The 18,928-nt window shown below is 30.2% G+C and overlaps 5 protein-coding genes across 5 annotated transcripts; 3 read left to right on the forward strand and 2 right to left on the reverse strand.

Moving 5' to 3' along the window:
* Window positions 1-1,122: 1,122 nt before the first annotated feature.
* On the forward strand, window positions 1,123-6,750 carry PmUG01_05028500 (conserved Plasmodium protein, unknown function; the record flags this gene model as incomplete). The annotated part of the gene is made up of 1 exon (XM_029003491.1): window positions 1,123-6,750. One exon carries the CDS (start codon window positions 1,123-1,125, stop codon window positions 6,748-6,750), a length of 5,628 nt encoding a protein of 1,875 aa, XP_028860431.1.
* Window positions 6,751-7,025: 275 nt separating this feature from the next.
* On the reverse strand, window positions 7,026-8,000 carry PmUG01_05028600 (conserved protein, unknown function; the record flags this gene model as incomplete). The annotated part of the gene is made up of 1 exon (XM_029003492.1): window positions 7,026-8,000. The coding sequence occupies one exon, from the start codon at window positions 7,998-8,000 to the stop codon at window positions 7,026-7,028; it is 975 nt and encodes a 324-aa protein (XP_028860432.1).
* A 2,737-nt stretch (window positions 8,001-10,737) lies between these two features.
* PmUG01_05028700 (arsenical pump-driving ATPase, putative) lies at window positions 10,738-11,868 on the forward strand (the record flags this gene model as incomplete). Its single annotated transcript, XM_029003493.1, has 1 exon — window positions 10,738-11,868. The coding sequence occupies one exon, from the start codon at window positions 10,738-10,740 to the stop codon at window positions 11,866-11,868; it is 1,131 nt and encodes a 376-aa protein (XP_028860433.1).
* Window positions 11,869-12,623: 755 nt separating this feature from the next.
* ARO (armadillo-domain containing rhoptry protein, putative) lies at window positions 12,624-15,335 on the reverse strand (the record flags this gene model as incomplete). Its single annotated transcript, XM_029003494.1, has 11 exons — window positions 12,624-12,683; window positions 13,087-13,167; window positions 13,457-13,532; window positions 13,640-13,706; window positions 13,891-14,016; window positions 14,199-14,253; window positions 14,355-14,428; window positions 14,559-14,658; window positions 14,801-14,883; window positions 15,044-15,119; window positions 15,306-15,335. The coding sequence occupies 11 exons, from the start codon at window positions 15,333-15,335 to the stop codon at window positions 12,624-12,626; spliced, it is 828 nt and encodes a 275-aa protein (XP_028860434.1).
* A 2,617-nt stretch (window positions 15,336-17,952) lies between these two features.
* On the forward strand, window positions 17,953-18,366 carry PmUG01_05028900 (conserved Plasmodium protein, unknown function; the record flags this gene model as incomplete). The annotated part of the gene is made up of 1 exon (XM_029003495.1): window positions 17,953-18,366. The coding sequence occupies one exon, from the start codon at window positions 17,953-17,955 to the stop codon at window positions 18,364-18,366; it is 414 nt and encodes a 137-aa protein (XP_028860435.1).
* Window positions 18,367-18,928: the final 562 nt, after the last annotated feature.

Raw genomic sequence — 18,928 nt, forward strand, 5'->3', positions numbered from 1 at the left:
TATATAAACAGATGAACATATAAATAATTATATAAACAGATGAACGTATAAATAAATAAATAAACAGATAAACATATAAATAAATAAACAAATGAACAAATGAACGAATGAACAAATGAACAAATGAACAAATGAACAAATGAACATATAAGTAAAAAAAGATTCCTTTACTTTGTCATCTTCGTATTTTATTATATCTCCCCATATGGGTAAAGCTATTTGTCTTCAAGTTTTCGTTATTTTTGAAATTTTTTTTTTTTTTTTTTTTTTTTTTGTGCAACTTACGCGAGAAAAAGAAATATCGTACATATGCATATGCAAATAAATACGGAATTATGCACGCATACATACACATATGAATACGTACACATACGAATACGTACACATACGAATACGTACACATATGAATACGTACACGTACGAATACGTAAACATATGAATACGTACATATTTGAATACATACCCTTACTCATATAAGTGTATAATTTATCTGCTTTACAAACATCTTTGTCCGTATTTTTCATTACTCATGAAAATTTCCCTTGCCTTTCTATTCCTTTTAAACTGTCTTAAAAAATGTAGTCGCCTAGCTTTTCGAATGTGTACATATAACATGTGATAACAAAATATATATATATATATATAAAATAAAATATAAAAAAAGTAATATAAGAAGTAAAATTAGGTGCAAAACTAGTTGTATAATGCGCCGTAAAAACTAGGTGCACATCTCAAGCTGAAATTTCTATTTACTCGCTGTTTTTCATTATCATCATGTTCTTTCCATTAATCATTCTCACATATATGTATATATATACACACATATATAGGGGCACATACGTTAATTCATGACTAGCATTATGAACATGTTGAAGTGTTCGTATTATTTGCTGAAAATATAACAATTGTTTTTTATTATACAGTAAATTTTTTTTTTTTTTTTTTTTTTTTTTTTTTTCCCTCACTCTGCCACCTTGAAACAAGATTCTCAAGAGAGGAAAAAAAAAAAAGAGGATAACGACTCTCGTCCATACTACTACTATTATAATTTCCATCATTGCTATCACAGTGTTGTAACGAATTTTCCTTTTTTTTTTTTACTCCTCTAGTTGCACATAAAGCATGAACAGCACAAGGGATGATAAGATCATAAGTATGAACAATGAGCACACAAAGAAAAAAAAAAAAAAAAAAAAAAAAAAAGAGTATACAAACAAAATAACAAACTTCTTTAAAGTAATAAAAAGTAATGTTAAAGGAAATGAATTAATTCTTTCGTCGACTTGTAAAAATAATGACTACAGTGGTGGTGGTAGTAGTAATAGTAGCAGTAGTAATAGTAGCAGTAGTAATAGTAATAGTAATAGTAGTAGTAGTAGTAGTAGTAGTAGTAGTAGTAATACCAGGAGTGCACCTAGAAGACACAAACTAAGTACCTATGATCATGGTGTCAAAGAGACGGTTCTAAAAAAGGGCGGAGATAATGAAGAAATACGCGAAACACCTTTTAGGAAAGATAATAACAATCTTACTAATGATAAAAGTAATAACTACAGTAATTATGTTTGCAATTACGGCATTAATAACGATAAGAGTAAAAAAAAAGAAGACTTTCATTTCCCGGAAGAGACCAAAAATAGGAATTCTAACTCAGGAGAGAGGTTACAAAGTAAGGAAGAGGGAAAAACTGATAACGTAGAAGCGAATCCACAGTACCCCACCACAACCCTCATATACGATAAGGACAAACTTAGTTCTGTCTTATCAACAGAAGTAAAGAGGACAACCACCTGGGGAACACTCTTTAAAAGAAACAAGTCGGAAAACATTGCAGGGGAGGAGGAACGGCCAGCGGAAAAGTCATTGGACTGTATTGAGGGCAGATTGGCATCCGCGAAGGGTATAAACTGCGAGGAGCAAACCGCGAAAAAGGGAAAGCGCGGAAGGAAGAGGAAAAACGATGGAAATAATGCAAAAAGAATCATGAAGAAAGCAGAAGAGGGTATATATGGATATATAAATAACAGTGGTAACATAAGGAATAATAATTCTTACACAGGTGAAATTATAAATACAGTTGAACATGAGAGTAACTATACGTATGATGAAAAAAATATAGGCGAAAGAGAACAAACTGCACAAAGTCAAATAATGGCCTCTCCTAATAAAGGTAATAGAACAACAAAGACACGAAAAGTTTCACTAGTAAATTGTTTTGGAAATGATATCGAGATTACCGTAAATGTAAACCAGGAGGGTTCAAACACAGAGGAGAGCACCAGCACAAGCAGTGAAAACAGTTTTATGTGTCTTAAAAATAGGGAGAAGGGGGATAAGAGCGGACGTAAAGGAGATGCCCACAACAACCAAGGGAAACAAAATGGAGCTAGTCACAAGAGCTCCCATGATTTCGATTGCGGAGAGTTGAAGGCTGCCTACAAGAGAAATTCCATTTCGGATTGGGAAAATTACAGTCAGAAAAATTTGTTTTCAAAACGTGGAAATCAACAAAAGGGAAAAAGAACGAACTCCCAAAGGAATGATGATAAAACAGTCACATCGAGGGGTTTATTGATTGAAAAAAATAAGAAAAAGATAAATAAAAAAGAGAATATAAAAGGAAGTATAAAAGAGAATAAGCACCCGTACAACAATAACATGCTAAATTGTCAAAATGACGCAGATGAAAATATGAAGATGTTAGCATCTGATAATGCATTGGATATTCAAAGTACCGAGATGAAGAGAAGCATATTTGGGAGAAACAGTTGTTTTGGGGTAGAAATAAACAGAGAAGACAAGGAACAACCCAGTAATAAAAACCAGAGGAGGTCATGTGTATATATAAGGGGGGCTGCCACTAGTTTTAAAATGAAAGATGGGAATAAAGCGTGTGAAATTTTGCATCTTAGCAACACGCCTAGTGTAAGAGATGAAGAGAGGAAAAGGAAGGAAGAGGCTAGAGAGTGGGGACTGCATGGGGAAAGTGAAATGGCAAGTACTACTACAACTTATAACGCACCATTTGCTGCACCCCATGCCGTGATGAATGGTAACAAACGTAACGAGAACGAGGGATGCGACAACTCCGCAAACAGCTTTTACCAAGTGCACGAAAATATGCAGGAAAAATTAACATGCATTAAAAATAGTTTCAAGCTAAATGACAATGTGAAAGATATATTGGTAGAAAAACGAAAAATAAGAATATTAAAAATATTGAATAAAGACTATTTTGAGAGAGAATGCAATGAGAGTAACACAAGTGTGAATAGTAGAAATGGTCAAAAAAACAAAACCCACAATTTTTCTGAATTGTTCAGGGATTATTCGAATAAACCATATACCTTTTTTATTGCTGGAGAATTCGTGTTCTTTAGCAATTTTGCACTAACTAAAAAACTAAAAGATGTAGGGTATAGTGTAACTAATAACCTTCGAAGAAGTAATGCAGTAGTGTTAGGACATGATGTAAGTGAAGATATATTAAAAAAAATGACAAGTTTTAATGGTCCTATTTTTAATGAAAAAGGTATTTTATTACACTTACAAATTGATTTCCTTAAATGTATGAACATGTTCATACCTAGGAATGAATATAATGGAAAGAAATTTAAATTTCTCTTTAACGATACTAATATAAATAATGTTCCTATATTTTTAATTAATAACAGATTAAAACGTATCTTCAAAATAATTGATGACCTCATTAGTCAGATCAATATCTCCACTACTACATCCGATCGTAATATTATTTTAATTAATCTAAGAAAAAAGTTAAACAATCTTTTCTTATTTTTACACATTGCCAAGGGGAAATTTAAGTCTGACATAGATTCATTAATGAACTACTACAAGAGACTATACTCAATTACAGCACCCCTTAACGAGAGCAACTATGACAGATATGTTCTTTTCTTTAAAAACATATCTAACATCCTGTCGAAATGCTCTATTAACAAAGGCCTTCTAGCATGGTCAAGCGGTAGTACCCCTATAGTGGATGCGGGTGTGTGCAGGGAGTTGGAATTTTTAAGGAGTGAAAATGGGGTGAATGTTCACGCGCCGAAAGTGTTGGGGGAAGTTCCCACAAAGATAACAAGTCGATTGGTTAATCAAGCGGTTATCCATGTAGTTGACCAACAGGTTAGTCAACCGGTCAGTCAGGTTATTAATCATCCGGATGTCCAATCGATCAACCATTTGTATAGCCGTTCTTATAGCCATTCGTACAGCCATTCGTACAGCCAGTCATCCAGGCAGTCATCTAGGCAGTCATGTACGGAATACTGTCCGAAACCGTGCAACAAAACGAGTGGCGAGTTAAATGGGCATCTGAGAAAGTTTCACCCGTTCAGCGGGGAAGAACCAACATCAGATGATATACTGAATGGAGGGGAAGACTCATCTTCGGACTACATATCCGTTGATGATAACTTGATGGAACCGAACGAGTTAAGTGAGCGCAGTAATTGCGGTAATTGTGGTAATTGTGGTAATTGCAGTAATTGCAGTAATTGCGGTAATTGTGGTAATTGCGGTAATTGTGGTAATTGTGGTAATTGCAGTAATTGCAGTAATTGCGGTAATTGTGGTAATTGCGGTAATTGTGGTAATTGTGGTAATTGTGGTAATTGTGGTAATTGTGGTAATTGTGGTAATTGCAGTAATTGCGGTAATTGTGGTAATTGCAGTAATTGCGGTAATTGTGGTAATTGTAAGTACAGAGAAGAATCCAGTGAGGAAAAGGAGGTGAATGGACACTTGCACTTGGAAGACAAGAAAATTAAAGAGAATATTAGAAAAAGCGAAAAATTGAAAAAGATTACGAACCTGTGGAGTGTATTTTTTCGACCCAATAGTTTGTACGAAGTTGCTGGTCATAAAAATGAAATAATCAAATTGTACAGAATTTTGAAGAGGAGGTTCCCCGATTGTTCGAACGATGCTAAGGGACATAACGCTAGGACGGGAGAGCGTAAGGGCTCATCTCCTAATAGAAAAAAGGAAGTACACTTGAGTAATCCAAGTAACATCATTTTCATTATGTATCCCCCTAACTGTGCAGTTAAAAGAGTAGTCGAGTTAATTTGCTATGCATGTGATTTATTCCCTATATATGAAAATAAGGTACAGAAATATAAAAACATAAATTACTTTTTTAAATATACACATGGACTAAAGGCTATATCTATATATAATGCAAATAAACTAGACAAGAGTTCAATGTACGAACTAAACAGTAGAAATAATGTGTGTATATGTTTATATGAAGATAAAAATTATATTATTAATGCTCATAATAATTCCAGTTTGCCCTTACTAGAGAATATTAATCATATCTTAATCAAATTCTCATATCCACATAAAAAAGCATTGTTCTATAGATGTTTTGCAGTCTCATCATGTGTTCTTAAAAATATACAAAAAAAAACATTAAAGATTTTATTTAAAACATGTAGATTAAAAAATTTCTCCTATTCAGTTGAAAGCCTCTTCAATAAAATGCATTTGATACATACCTATGTAAATTTTATTAAAAATAGGAGTTTTCACCCAAATGCACAGTCATGTGTTGAGGGGAAGGAGTCCACTGTGCAAAGTGTACCGAGCGTTCTTCCCAGTGATCATCTTGAACGTTCAAGCATGGTTAGCACCGGTCAGGTTAGCAATGACCATGTAAGAAGCAACCCTGTTTATACCATGCACGTTAGCAGCATCCATGTTAGAAACAGCCATCTTAGCGACGGCTGCCCACGAGGAGTAAAGCAAGAGCAGGTAATAAACACGAGTGAGGAATTATTCCATCCCAATAATGTAATCCACGAATATATAAAAAATCATATATTGAACAGGTTTTTTCTAAATAATTATGAAGAAATAGAATATGACATATTAGAGGGAAACAAGAGCATACCTATATGTGAATTAAGCACTACAGAAAAATTGCATCAGCTAAATCATGATTATTATTTTTATAGAGGTTTTGACATAGACGAAATAGAAGAAGTAGTGTATGATTCATATGATAAGCTATATATACAGAACAAAGATATAATTTTAAATTTTAATATTAATAAAATAAACAGTAAAGTGATGGAAGACAAAGTAGATTACATGTACATGGATGAAAGGTCCAAAAAAAAAAGACAGGATATACTTATAAAAGTGTTGGAGCTATTTTTATACTCTTCTATTTTAATAAAATCAAATCATATTAACATTTCTTTAATCGCTATCGACATGGCTGTTTTTTGGAACACGTTTCTATACATGAGCCCCTCGTATAGGACAAAAAGCATAATGAATAGAGGAAAAAAAGAAGAAAAAAAAAAAAAAAAAAAAAGGAAGAGAAAATACAAGCAGTGCGATGTGCAAGTGGACAGTTCGGCCACTAACAGTAATTGCGATGATGTTGGTAGCAAATACAACGATGGAAGTAGCTACGATAACGGAAGTAGCCAGGTCAATGACAATCACTACGACAACATCGCCAAAAACTACTGTAACCACAACAAAGTCAATTGCTACAATAACCTATTCATTAACCAAATGAAACTAAAGGACCAATTGAAGAATAAAACAGAGAAGTGTAACAAAATATTTTCTGAGAAAATAAAAAAATATAAAAATCTCATGCTATATTTCAAGTGTCCATTCAATTTCTCTTCAGCTAGTGTAGTTTACGACATTTTGCAAAACAATAAAATTGTTAACTTTAATGCGAAGAAGAAAATAGGGGCTCTCTGAGTGAATTTTGAAAAGTATGTGCAGTATCTGCCATACATCTTGGTAATATCAATTTTATGTATATTGAAGCCGCCTTTTTTTCTTATTTTTACCCGTCTTTCTTTCTCGTCATTGTGTATAAACGCTGTTCTTTTAGTACTGTACTTAATGTGTAAAGCAAACAAGCCAATACGTAAGACCTGCGATATGTTAGCTACATTCCACGTTATTTCTCTGCAACAACGCTGTGTCTTTTTCTGCATCCGCTCTTCCTCCCCTTACCTCTTTTTATGAATTCAATTTTTTTGAAAAACCAACGTTGACGTATGTTTCATACTAAAACTTTTGAAAATCTTGCCATTGGATGTAAAAACAATATTTTTTTTTTTTTTTGTGTTATTATTATCATTGGAAAAACTCGAATTGTACATAGATGGAATATATTTTAAAGACTTATAAATATTGTATGAGTTGTAAAAATTAACTCTTTGTATAAATGATAGGGAGTGTTCGTTTAAGAAACGGCATGTTAAATACTTGTCGTTCACTCTCAAATGTAAAAACCCTTTATCTTTTAACAAAATTGACGAATTTTTAAATAAGTAATAAAACATCTTGTCCAACAAATAATACTCAGCCTTTTTATAATATTTAATATAATTGTTACTATCCATTTTGCTATGCATATCTTTATGCATATCTTTATACATATCTTTATTAATATCTTTATTAATATCTTTATACATATCTTTATTAATATCTTTATTAATATCTTTACCCATTTTGTATCCCCATTTCGTTTGTATAAACTCATCAGTTACTAATACAAATGGGAAATTAAAAACAATTATGTCAAACGTATTTTTCAAAAAATGCTTATCCACTGTTTCTACATTTATATTTGGTAAGTATATACCTCCAAAGGATTCTAATATTTTTAAATTTTTTTTAAAATTTTTTCCATAATTTGTTTCTAATTTTATAGGGTCTTCCATTGATGTAGCCACCACTTTGCATTGTTGTAAATTCCTTTGTAGTAATGTACTAAAAGATAAATTACCCTCACCTATACATAATACTTTTTTCTTATTTTCATATATAACATCCGCTATTATTAGGTCTTTATAATCGTTATTCTTTACACAGTTATATAAATATCTTTCATAACTACTACACGAAGGGGGAATCAGTTCTTCCCTCTTCTCCTCCTTCAACTTCTTTCTCAATTTATCGTAGTCCCTTGACAACCATTCGCTGTACTTTTTAACCATTTCTCTGCTTATTCCGTGGAACTTTGTTTTGCTGAACTTTCCAGCTTTGTCCTCCTGATCATCTCGACCTTCCTTCTCTTCCTCGCTTTCATAACCCCTGATACTAATCAGTTTCTCGAAAAATCCAATTTCCTTTTTGGCTTCACTTAAATTGTAGCATCCCGAATTGAAGTTAGCAACTGCGCACGTTTTGAAAACTATTCCACGCCACGACTTTTTTAGAAAAGACGATCTTTTCATTATTGCACACTGCATTTGATGAAATGTCGGCAATGTTACTACTATAGAAGCGGTGGTAGTGGTAGTGGTAGTAGTAGTGGTAGTGGTAGTGGTAGTAGTAGTGGTAGTGGTAGTGGTAGTAGTAGTGGTAGTAGTAGTAGTAGTGGTAGTAGTAGTAGTAGCAACAGCAGTAGCTACCGCAGCAGTTGGCGCGTGAATGATATGTATATAAAAGATGCACCGTTTTCCTATGCACACCCCTCAAAACGCACGTGTTTCTGTTTCCTCACGCATCGGTAAACGGTTGAGGGGCCCTCGGGGGTTCTGTTCAGACGAGTTTCCCATGTATATGCAATGTAATAATATAATTTGGCCTATCGTATTTATGTACTCAAGGGTACACATAAAAAATGGTCCGCACAAGAATACGCCGGGCTCTATTATTTTCACGTCAAATGTTTAAAATCCTCGTACAAATAACTGGCATATTTCGGTTTTACAAGGAATTAAAAATACCGTTCAAATGTGCAGTACTAGCAAAATTGTATGAATGCAATATATGAGCAATAAAAAAAAAAAAAAAAAAAAAAGATGATGATGATGATAATAAAGAGGGGGAAGGCCCGAATTGTAGGAATGCTTTTTTTTTTTTTTTTTTTTTTTTTTTTTTTACTCCTATTGTTACTATTATGCGATTAAAAGTGCAGGATGTAAATTTACAGGAAAAAAAAAAAAAAATACGATATACGATATAATTTGAATTTTTCCGAAATAAGAAAGATACTCATATGTAGCTCCTCGCGTGCACCCCACTGTTCGTAGATTATTTAGCGTACTTGGGAGGTACTATTATGTGCCCCTCGGTAATGCCATTCTTGGTGCACCTCCGATGTGTAATTCTTTGACCCTCGGGTATACTCCGTTTGATGTACTTTTAAATTACCACTTTGAAGTACATTTAAAAAGTCGTTTTTTAAAGCGCTATTTTTTAAATTGACGCTAATTAAATTGACGTAAATTAAATTGATGTATATTAAATGGATGATTATTAAATGGATGATTATTAAATGGATGATTATTAAATGGATGATTATTAAATTGACGTATATTAAATGGATGATTATTAAATGGATGATTATTAAATGGATGATTATTAAATTGACGTATATTAAATGGATGATTATTAAATGGATGATTATTAAATGGATGATTATTAAATGGATGATTATTAAATGGATGATTATTAAATGGATGATTATTAAATTGATGATTATTAATATGACGATTAATAATATGCCGCTTTTCAATTTGGCTTTATTTGATATGCCATTTTTTAATATTTCATTTTTTTTACCATATATGTTAATGTTAAAATTTTCTTTTTAAAACATAACACGAAAGCGAAATAGCAAATTTCGAGTTCAAGACTACCTAGTTACTGCAAAACTGCAAGCAAAAGGGCCAATAAATTTTCCAGAAATATTTCCAGTAACATTTCCAGCAGTATATCTAGTAGTATTTCCAGAAGTAATTCCAGTAGTAATTCCAGTAGTATTCCTAGCATTTTATCTAACAATATATCAAGCAAAATATAACAATCTCTTTAGTGAAAAAACGAATTATGTCATTGCTGCGTGCCACACCTCTGCTCTTCATCCTATTTGAATCCACGCCAATTCTAATAGACTAACCGCATTAATTTTATAAATAGCGTCCAATGTTTAAACTGCTCCGAAGCAGCATTGCGTATGCAACTACTTGTGAGTAATACATTATATAGCTGAACACATTATAGGGATTTACATGTACAACCGTGTGTCAGTATATGAAGTGCAAAAATACCGCTACTACTTTGGGGGGGGGAAAAAAAAAAAAAAAAAAAATCAACCGAAAAAAATACAAATTTTAATTTGTAAGTACACCTACGAATTGTACATCAGGTACAAAAGTAAAAGTGTATGTACAAGTACAAGTATATGCATAAGTATATGTATATACCATCCAGGCATCATAGTTCATTGGAGTGTGAATCAACGTACAGGTGAACAAACCCTCAACGAGTTCATCAACACCTGTAAAATTGGTTAGGCACCACCACTACCACGCCGTAATTTGTTCAACACACAGCAGATTTGTAAGCAAACTAATCGTTCCTCATTTCATGATAAAAGCTACCAGCATCTATTCAAGCCCAAAAAAAAGGATAAAGAAAAATCCTGTAATACGTTTAGGTTTCCAAAAAAAAAAAAAAAAAATTGATGTACAAGGCACCGATAATTTTTCCCCATCTGAGATAAGTAACTGGAAAAAAAATCGAAGTGTGCTTAAATAGGTTATATGTTATAGATCGTATGTTATAGTTCGTATATCATAGATCGTATGCCATAGATCGTATATCATAGATCGTATGCCATAGATCGTATGCCATAGATCGTATATCATAGATCGTATGCCATAGATCGTATATTATAGATCATTTATTATACATTGTAGATTACATATTAGATAACATAATATTATGAGCGGGTCCGAATCAGAATCAGATGCATGCTCTGTAAGTATAAAGAGCAGTGAGATAAGCGATGAAGAATATGAAAAGAATTTGAATAAATTAATTGAAAATGAAACATTAAATTGGATATTTGTAGGAGGAAAAGGAGGAGTAGGTAAAACAACTACATCTTGTTCTATAGCAATACAATTATCTAAAAAAAGAGAATCAGTTTTATTAATATCTACAGATCCTGCACATAATACAAGTGATGCTTTTAACCAAAAATTTACAAACCAACCAACACTTGTAAAATCGTTTACTAATTTATATTGTATGGAAATAGATACGACATTTGCAGAGAGTACAGCTTTTAAATTGAATAAAAAAGAATTTTTTGATAATATAATTCCTGAGTTATTACAAAGTTTTCCAGGTATTGATGAAGCATTATGTTTTGCAGAATTAATGCAATCAATAAAAAATATGAAATACTCAGTAATTGTTTTTGATACAGCACCTACTGGACATACACTTAGACTATTAGCTTTTCCAGATTTATTAAAAAAAGCATTAGGTTATCTAATAAACCTTAGAGAAAAATTACAAGGAACTCTGAATGTATTAAAGAGTCTTACCAATAATGAAATGGAACTAGAAGGATTATATGAAAAGATTAATCATCTTAATGCTATGTCTATTAGTATTCAATCAAATTTTCAAAATCCGTTAAAAACAACATTTGTATGTGTTTGTATTCCAGAATTTTTAAGTGTATATGAAACTGAAAGGTTAATACAAGAGTTAACAAAAAAAAGTATCTCGTGTTATAATATTGTAGTTAATCAAGTTGTTTTCCCTTTAGAATCTCCCATGGTTGACTTAAACCATTGTGAATCCTTACTAACACAAATTAAAGATAAAAATGTGGAAACAACTTTTAATAATCTTATTTTAAAAACAAAAGAACTGCAAGATGTGTATATTTCCAGGAGAAAATTACAAACCAAGTACCTTAAACAAATAAAAACTCTCTATGGTTCTGATTTCCACATTGTATGTATGCCTCAGCTAAAAAATGAAATAAGAGGCCTAGACAGCCTATCCGCCTTTTCAGAAATGCTCCTGCAGTCGAAGGAAATACCAATATACAACTGACTCGTGAGGAACGGCACTTAGCTTACTTAGCAGTATGTAGATTTACTCAGCTTTTCACTTAGTGCTTTTAAACAACTGGTCGGGAGGAAGAGAAGCTTTAAAATGTGCAGATATTCAAGCCAAGTGGACAAATGAACGAAGAACCCCCTGCTCACCAATGCCCATAAAAGCGTGCTAACATTTATGCATACTTGTAAACGCCTCTTGCACAGAAAATAATATCGACATTTTTTTTTTTTTTCAAAAAAATTAAAAATTTTATTTTTTATCGCAGTTCTTGTGATTATTAAAATTTATGCAGTTTATACGATATACACAATTTTTTCCAAGTGAATCTTTGACATGATAACAAATTTATGCAAATATTACAACATTAAAACATTCAAATGAGAGAAAATAAGTGAACCTTTTTTAAAAGCATGCAAAGGAACAAAAGCGTTGGCACGCACATATATACATATATATGTTACACGTACACATGTTATGCACACATGTTGCATATACGCATTTGTGTGTGTGCGTGTGTGTGTGTGTGTGATAAATTCTTTACGGATTATCCGTCAAATGCGCAACTCTAACGAGCACGACGTTTTTACATTTTGAAAAATAAAACAAAAGGTTGACTACGAATATAACTACGTATATGTCTACGATTGTGATTGTAGTCATATCTATAACCGTAGCTGTAACTGTAACATAACAAAAAAAAAAAAAAAAAAAAAAAAAATTGCGAAAAATTTGTAGCAAAAAAGACACTAATCGGTGAGTCTTAGTAGAAGAACATTTGAAGCTTCGGCAAGATCTTGTTCAGGGCACTGAAAAAAAAAAAAAAATAAAATATATATATATATATATATATATATATATATACACGCATGCATAGCCTTGCACAGCTGGAACTTAACAGTCAATAATTAAATTATTTGTTAAGAATATTTTTCTTAATTCATTTATATTTCTCCATAAAATAGGTCACTATTGTTAGGTCACGCATAGCACTTTAAATTCTTCCCACTTCTCATGCTAGAGGGCATGTGCATATGTATACACGTATATATATTCATATGTACAAACATACGTACATACATACGTACATACATACGTACATACATACGTAATACATACGTACATACATACGTAATACATACATACGTACATACATATCTTTATGTATATTTCTCCAAACAAGAAATAATAATTCTTTCCCTTTTTCCGTACCTGTTGCAAATTTTTTAAATTTTTAATTGCATTAGAGCTTTTTACTACTTCCAAAAATTCTGGTACTTCATCTCCATCATTCTGTACCAAAAAAAAGGAAAAGCAAAAAAATATAACGGAGATGACAATTTCTCTCTTTTGTTATGCACATGTACATGTTTATAGGAAAAATGCTTTCATTTCCCCTGGTATGTAACATATTCGCGTTTGTGTACATAAACACACAAGCTGAATCAGGGGTATAGGAAAAAGCAGAAGCGATTCAAGAAACAGTGGTAGACACAGCAGCACAATCCCACCAAAGCATATAGCAAGATGGTACAAAAATGTACGTGCTGTTCCACCTTTTCATAGGATATTCAAAACATACCAGTATAAAATCCTCCAAGTGATAAATTGCCTCTAATTGAGTATATAGGGGTTGACTATCATCATAATTGGGAGGTCTAAAAAGGTAAATATAATGTAGAAAATATGTATAAAAGATGGGTGTATACACCAACTCATGAGATAATTATTTCCCTTTACATATCTGTTTTGTTATAATTATTACAGTTCTAATAAATTCACGAGTTGAACTATTCCTCCTAGTTTTAAAAATTCCTTTTTGTATTTTTTGTCTGCAAAAAAAAAAAAAAAAAAAAAAAAAAAAAGTAATACGGCTTTATATTTAACAGGTTTGGTTGGTAAAAAGACACCCTAGCACATACATATATATATATATATATATATATATATATATATATATATATATATATGTGGGAGGGATGGCTCCCTTTTATATGTTTGTCTCTTTTCATGTACCCAGAACAAAAATATTTCTACAGGTCTGAGCGCAAGCCGCCTTCATCCCATCTATATTTGACTTCATTCCACTAATAAGATATGGTAAGGCCCCATTCTCAAACATACATATGCAATTTTTCACATCTACAAAAAAAGTAAAATATTAATACATTCAAAAGGATTCGAAAGCATACCATTTGACAGTCATGTATGTAACTCTTATGTATTACACCATAATCATTTCGCTCTAATTAGATCATTTTTGTTTTCACTTCTTTTCTCTTCTCTTCTCTTTTTTTTTTTTTTATTATTTCTTTTTCTCTTACTGTCAACGGACAAAAATGACAAGGCAACAACAGCCGCATGTACTCTATCTAATTCCTATTTGATAAAAAAAGAAAATAAAAAAAATGTTAAATTGTCTATTTATTATATATAAAATGTTTTCCTCTTTCAAAAAAAAAAAAAAAAAAAAATTTTACATGTGATTTTAACAAATTTATGAAAACAGGTATTCCGTCGGCCTCACGAATTGCATCTTTGTAATGAGGTTCGTCTAACAAGAACAAAAAAAAAAAAAAAAAAAGGAAAAATGGAAAAAAAAATGAAACGTGAAGTAAAGCAAAGAAAAGTATGCGTACAATTTTATTATATTATGTTTTGTTTCATATTTTTTTCCCCATTACTCTCTTTGCTAGCCAGAATTGCCAGTTGAGTTGCTGATAAGGCTCCTATTGTTTTAGGGTCTGCGGCCCAAGGATGCATTCTGTCCTCTAACTTTTCGATCTAATTTTAAAAAGAAAAATTGTTTATAAATTCTGTGTTTTTAGGAGAATCTAATGCGTTGTAACGTATATATGTACAAACATTCATACAATAAGATGTACATAAACATATACTCATATTTTGCACATTTTCATGTGTTCACCTCGCAACTAGAGGAACATAAATTGACAAATTCTTGCACATCATTCTCATCATATGCCTTATCGAATCTTAGAATATCATTGCCTATAAAAAGTTACAGTATTTATTTAATTTTTTTTTTTTTTTTTTATTTATTTTTCGTAAATAATTTAAAATAAGAGAGGCTTAAAATAAACAATTATGTTAAAGCAAATGAATGGGGTGATTGGTAGTAGATAGGAAAAAATGTAAACATAAAAATTACTTGTAAAGGATAATAATTTTCTTATTGTCTTTGACCCTTCTAAACCGAATTCGTGCAATTTATTTTTATAAAGTAACTTAAAAAAAAAAAAAAAAAATATATATATATATATATACATACATACACATCTAAATATACTGTGTTAATGCTAAAACGACGTGTATTATTAATGTTCTTATATACTATGAAAAGCATTATATTTTTTATCTTCATATAATTTATAAAAAAAAAAAAAATATTGTGTGTGGGTTATGTTTCTTACATCTCTTCCTGCACAACATTGATTTCCCATAATTTCTTTGGGTTTTATTAAAAAATAAAATTAATAAATTAATTAAACCTAAAACATAATAAAATGGTGTTGCTTCCTTATAATATGTATGTTTTTTTTTTTTTTTTTTTTTCTTATTTTTTTCTTATTTTTTTTTTTTTTTTTTTTTTTAAGAATTTATTTTCCCTTTGTGAGGAACTCAAATGAAATGAAAAAACTCGAATTGAAAACTGGATTATACTTGCTTGTAGCTTTAGGGATGTTTTAATTATCTACTCATAAATATGTAAACAAGTACGTGTAAGGGTATATGTACATATTGTACATGTATATATATTTATATATACATAATATAATTTTTTTTTTTTTTTTTTTTACAGTATAATGACATTTATAGATGTTTAAACAACATCCCTTTTGTGTTAAGGTAGCAACTATTTTATATATATATATATATATACACTCGTAATCTCAAAATTAAACTAATTTGTTAAGCGAATATCTAATGGTATATTTTATAAATTTTTTTTTGTTTTTTTGAATCTGTAAAACAACAGTAAACAACTTTGCACACTATGTTACTAGTGTTTTCTTATTTTTTTTTTTTTTCTTTTTCTATTGCATTTTTCTTTTTGTAAAATTTGCTCACTATTTTTTCCTTTTGCCAATTTTTCTTACAATTTATTCTTTCTTATCTTCTTTCCTTTTTTCTTTCCTTTTTACTTTCTTTTTTTCTTTTCTTTTTTCTTTTCATTTTTTCCTTTTTTTGTGATTCCAAAAAAAATAAAATCTGTTTTGTCATTACATTGCAATTTGTTTACCCAGAATAAATCTTTTCAACATATGATTTTATAAAATAAGTGAGTACTAAAATAAAAAAAGTAAGTTGTGCGAACAAATATAATTTTCCATCTTTTTGAAGGAGGAGCGTTAATCATTTGCACACTCATATATGCTCTCAATTAAAAAAATTAAAATATTGACCAGGTATAATATGTATAATAACATTAAGATCTTTTAGGTTTTTTCTTTTGTTCTTTCTTACATAATATTTTTAATAAATTTAAAATGCTTTTTTTTTTCTTTTTTTTTGTATAAGTAGTTTTTTAATGCGCTTCATACTTTTAAAAATTGTTCCTCCTATCTTTTTCTTTAAACCTTTTTTCTGTTTTATGTTTGTTACGTTGTAAAGAAAAGTTTTATCAAATATTTCTTTGCAAGGAAACAACTTTAACATTCTAGAATTCATAATGTGATAATATAAATATTTTTTCCTTAAGATTGTTGTTAATTTCAAATGTTTATGATAATGTTTTGATTCGGTAGTAAAACATATCTTTTGCTAATAGCTAATCGGTTGTCACCTCTTTTCTGTTTATTTCCGTTCTGTTCTGTTTTTTTTTTTTTTTTTTTTTTTTTTTTTTTTCCTTTTTTTTTTTTTTTTTTTTTTTTTTTTTTTTTTTTTTTTTTTTTTTCCTAATACATATCCTGTTAATTCTTATATACAAATAATAAAGTTAAGGCAAAAATCTAGTTCATATTTAGCTATTATTTAGCTATTTTAACAAAATTTTTTATAACCTCTTTGAATTAAATGTTTTGAAGTTTTTATCAAATTAAAAAAACTCATTGAGAGAAGGCAGGAAATTATTTGCAAGAATTATAAACTTATTTCAAGTCCAATGTAACATATTAAAATGCTAATATTTTCGGAATGTACTAAAATAACGAAATGCACTACAAACGGCGCAACTAAAATATACTAAAATATGTTCTTACTGTTTAATAAAAAAAGAAAAATAAGACAGAAACTAGAAGTTATATTTAAATTCGCAAAAAGTAGAAGAATAAAAATAAAAAGGTTATTTCCTGCTCACGGAAAAATTAAATAAACCAATTTTTATCTGTAGTAAAGATAAAAAGTTATTGCTTGTTCATGGAAAAAATTTACAAGTTAATACCTTTTCTCAGGAAAAACAAAAAAAAGTTATTACCTGTTCATAAAAAAAAAAAAAAAAAATGTACTAAAAATTTATGAAGTAAAAATTTACTAGCTATACTAAAAAAAAATCTACCCATTAGTGCACACAAGCATATGTATGCACCTTTAGCTATTAATTTTTTTTTTCTTTTTTTTTTTCTGAAGCAATATTTAAGATTTAAGCTAGAAAAAAAAAAAAAATTAGCAAAAATATGTTCACTTTTAATGCTTTTCACCCTTCACATAAAGACATACCCTTTTTTATGTCTTAGTAAAACTATTTATTATTTGTAAAAATATTAAGTACTTATTTTTTAGCTCTCCATTTTTACATTATTTATTAAATAAAAATATAAACGAAAAAAGAAACACATATTTTTATTGTACAAAAAGAATATTAAGAAAAATATAGAGCCATGTGGTAATCAATTTGAGTACTATGTTTTGTGAAATTTCGAACTAACACACACATATGCAAACACACGCACGCACATTTGATATTAAGTATAAACTGCAGCACTTCACCCAAAGTACATGATTCTGCTGGAAGACTGTAAATATCTTCGTTCATTTTTAGTTTTTCTTCTGTACATTATTTTCATTTTTTATTCTTCCCATTTTTTCCGCTTTTCTTTTTTTTAAATCATACTTTAACAAATGAGAACTGTTTTGTTCAACGGCCCATATATTCCTGATTTTGATGCTGGGTACAATGTTCAGGTGAATGGTATGAGTGTTAACTTTTTAAAAGACCCTTTCTGCTTTAGAAATAATGTAGTAGAAAGCATGTATTATAAGCAGCGAGAACAAAATAATACTATAAATATGGGTGGTGAAAATAAAAAAGAATTGAATCCAACTGCCTCTACAAAATTTGTGGAGATACCAAGATATACTTACGAAGAACGCATAACAAATATAAATGATACAATAATACACAAAAATACGTTTGTTCCATGTAAAGAGCCTATTTATTATTATAACGAGAGGGAAGAAAAGGTCCCTATTTATGAGGCAAAACAAATAAAATATTCCCCAAAAAGTGTTGAAGGGGGAGGAAAACTTGTATGATATACCAAAAATTCAAATAAAAAAAAAAAAATTACAAGAATAAGTAGTACTACTACATAGCAATATGATAAAAATAAAATATATAGAAAACTAAGTACTGGTATCGAACGAGAAACTCATTGAAAATTGATGTTATGGGACAGATTGTGGAGTTTCCAAATGTTAACATTCTTACGTGATGAAAAAATTCATAAAGAAGAGCTTGCCTTATGTAATTCAGCAATTGTTCAGGAGGTACATGAACATGGTCAGGTGGGAAAGAATGCCAAGAAATGATGGACAATAGGACAAAGGGAGCAAATTGTGCGAATTATACAAATTGGACAAATGGAAAACCACATTTAAAAAAATATGCCCTTTCTTCCTTAAAACTTAGTTCACCTCATGAAATTGAAAATGAAAAAAAAGTTTAAATTATAATTAAAAAAGGTGATTAAGCACAACTATACAGAAACCGAAAATAAAGAAAAAAAAAAAAAAAAAAAAAACACTAAAATTTACCTAAGGGGTCTAGCTCTTCTAGTATCAGTACTGGAATCACAAGGAATGAAGTTCCAACCAT

The sequence above is a fragment of the Plasmodium malariae genome (assembly GCF_900090045.1).
Source record: "Plasmodium malariae genome assembly, chromosome: 5".
Lineage (NCBI taxonomy): Eukaryota > Apicomplexa > Aconoidasida > Haemosporida > Plasmodiidae > Plasmodium > Plasmodium malariae.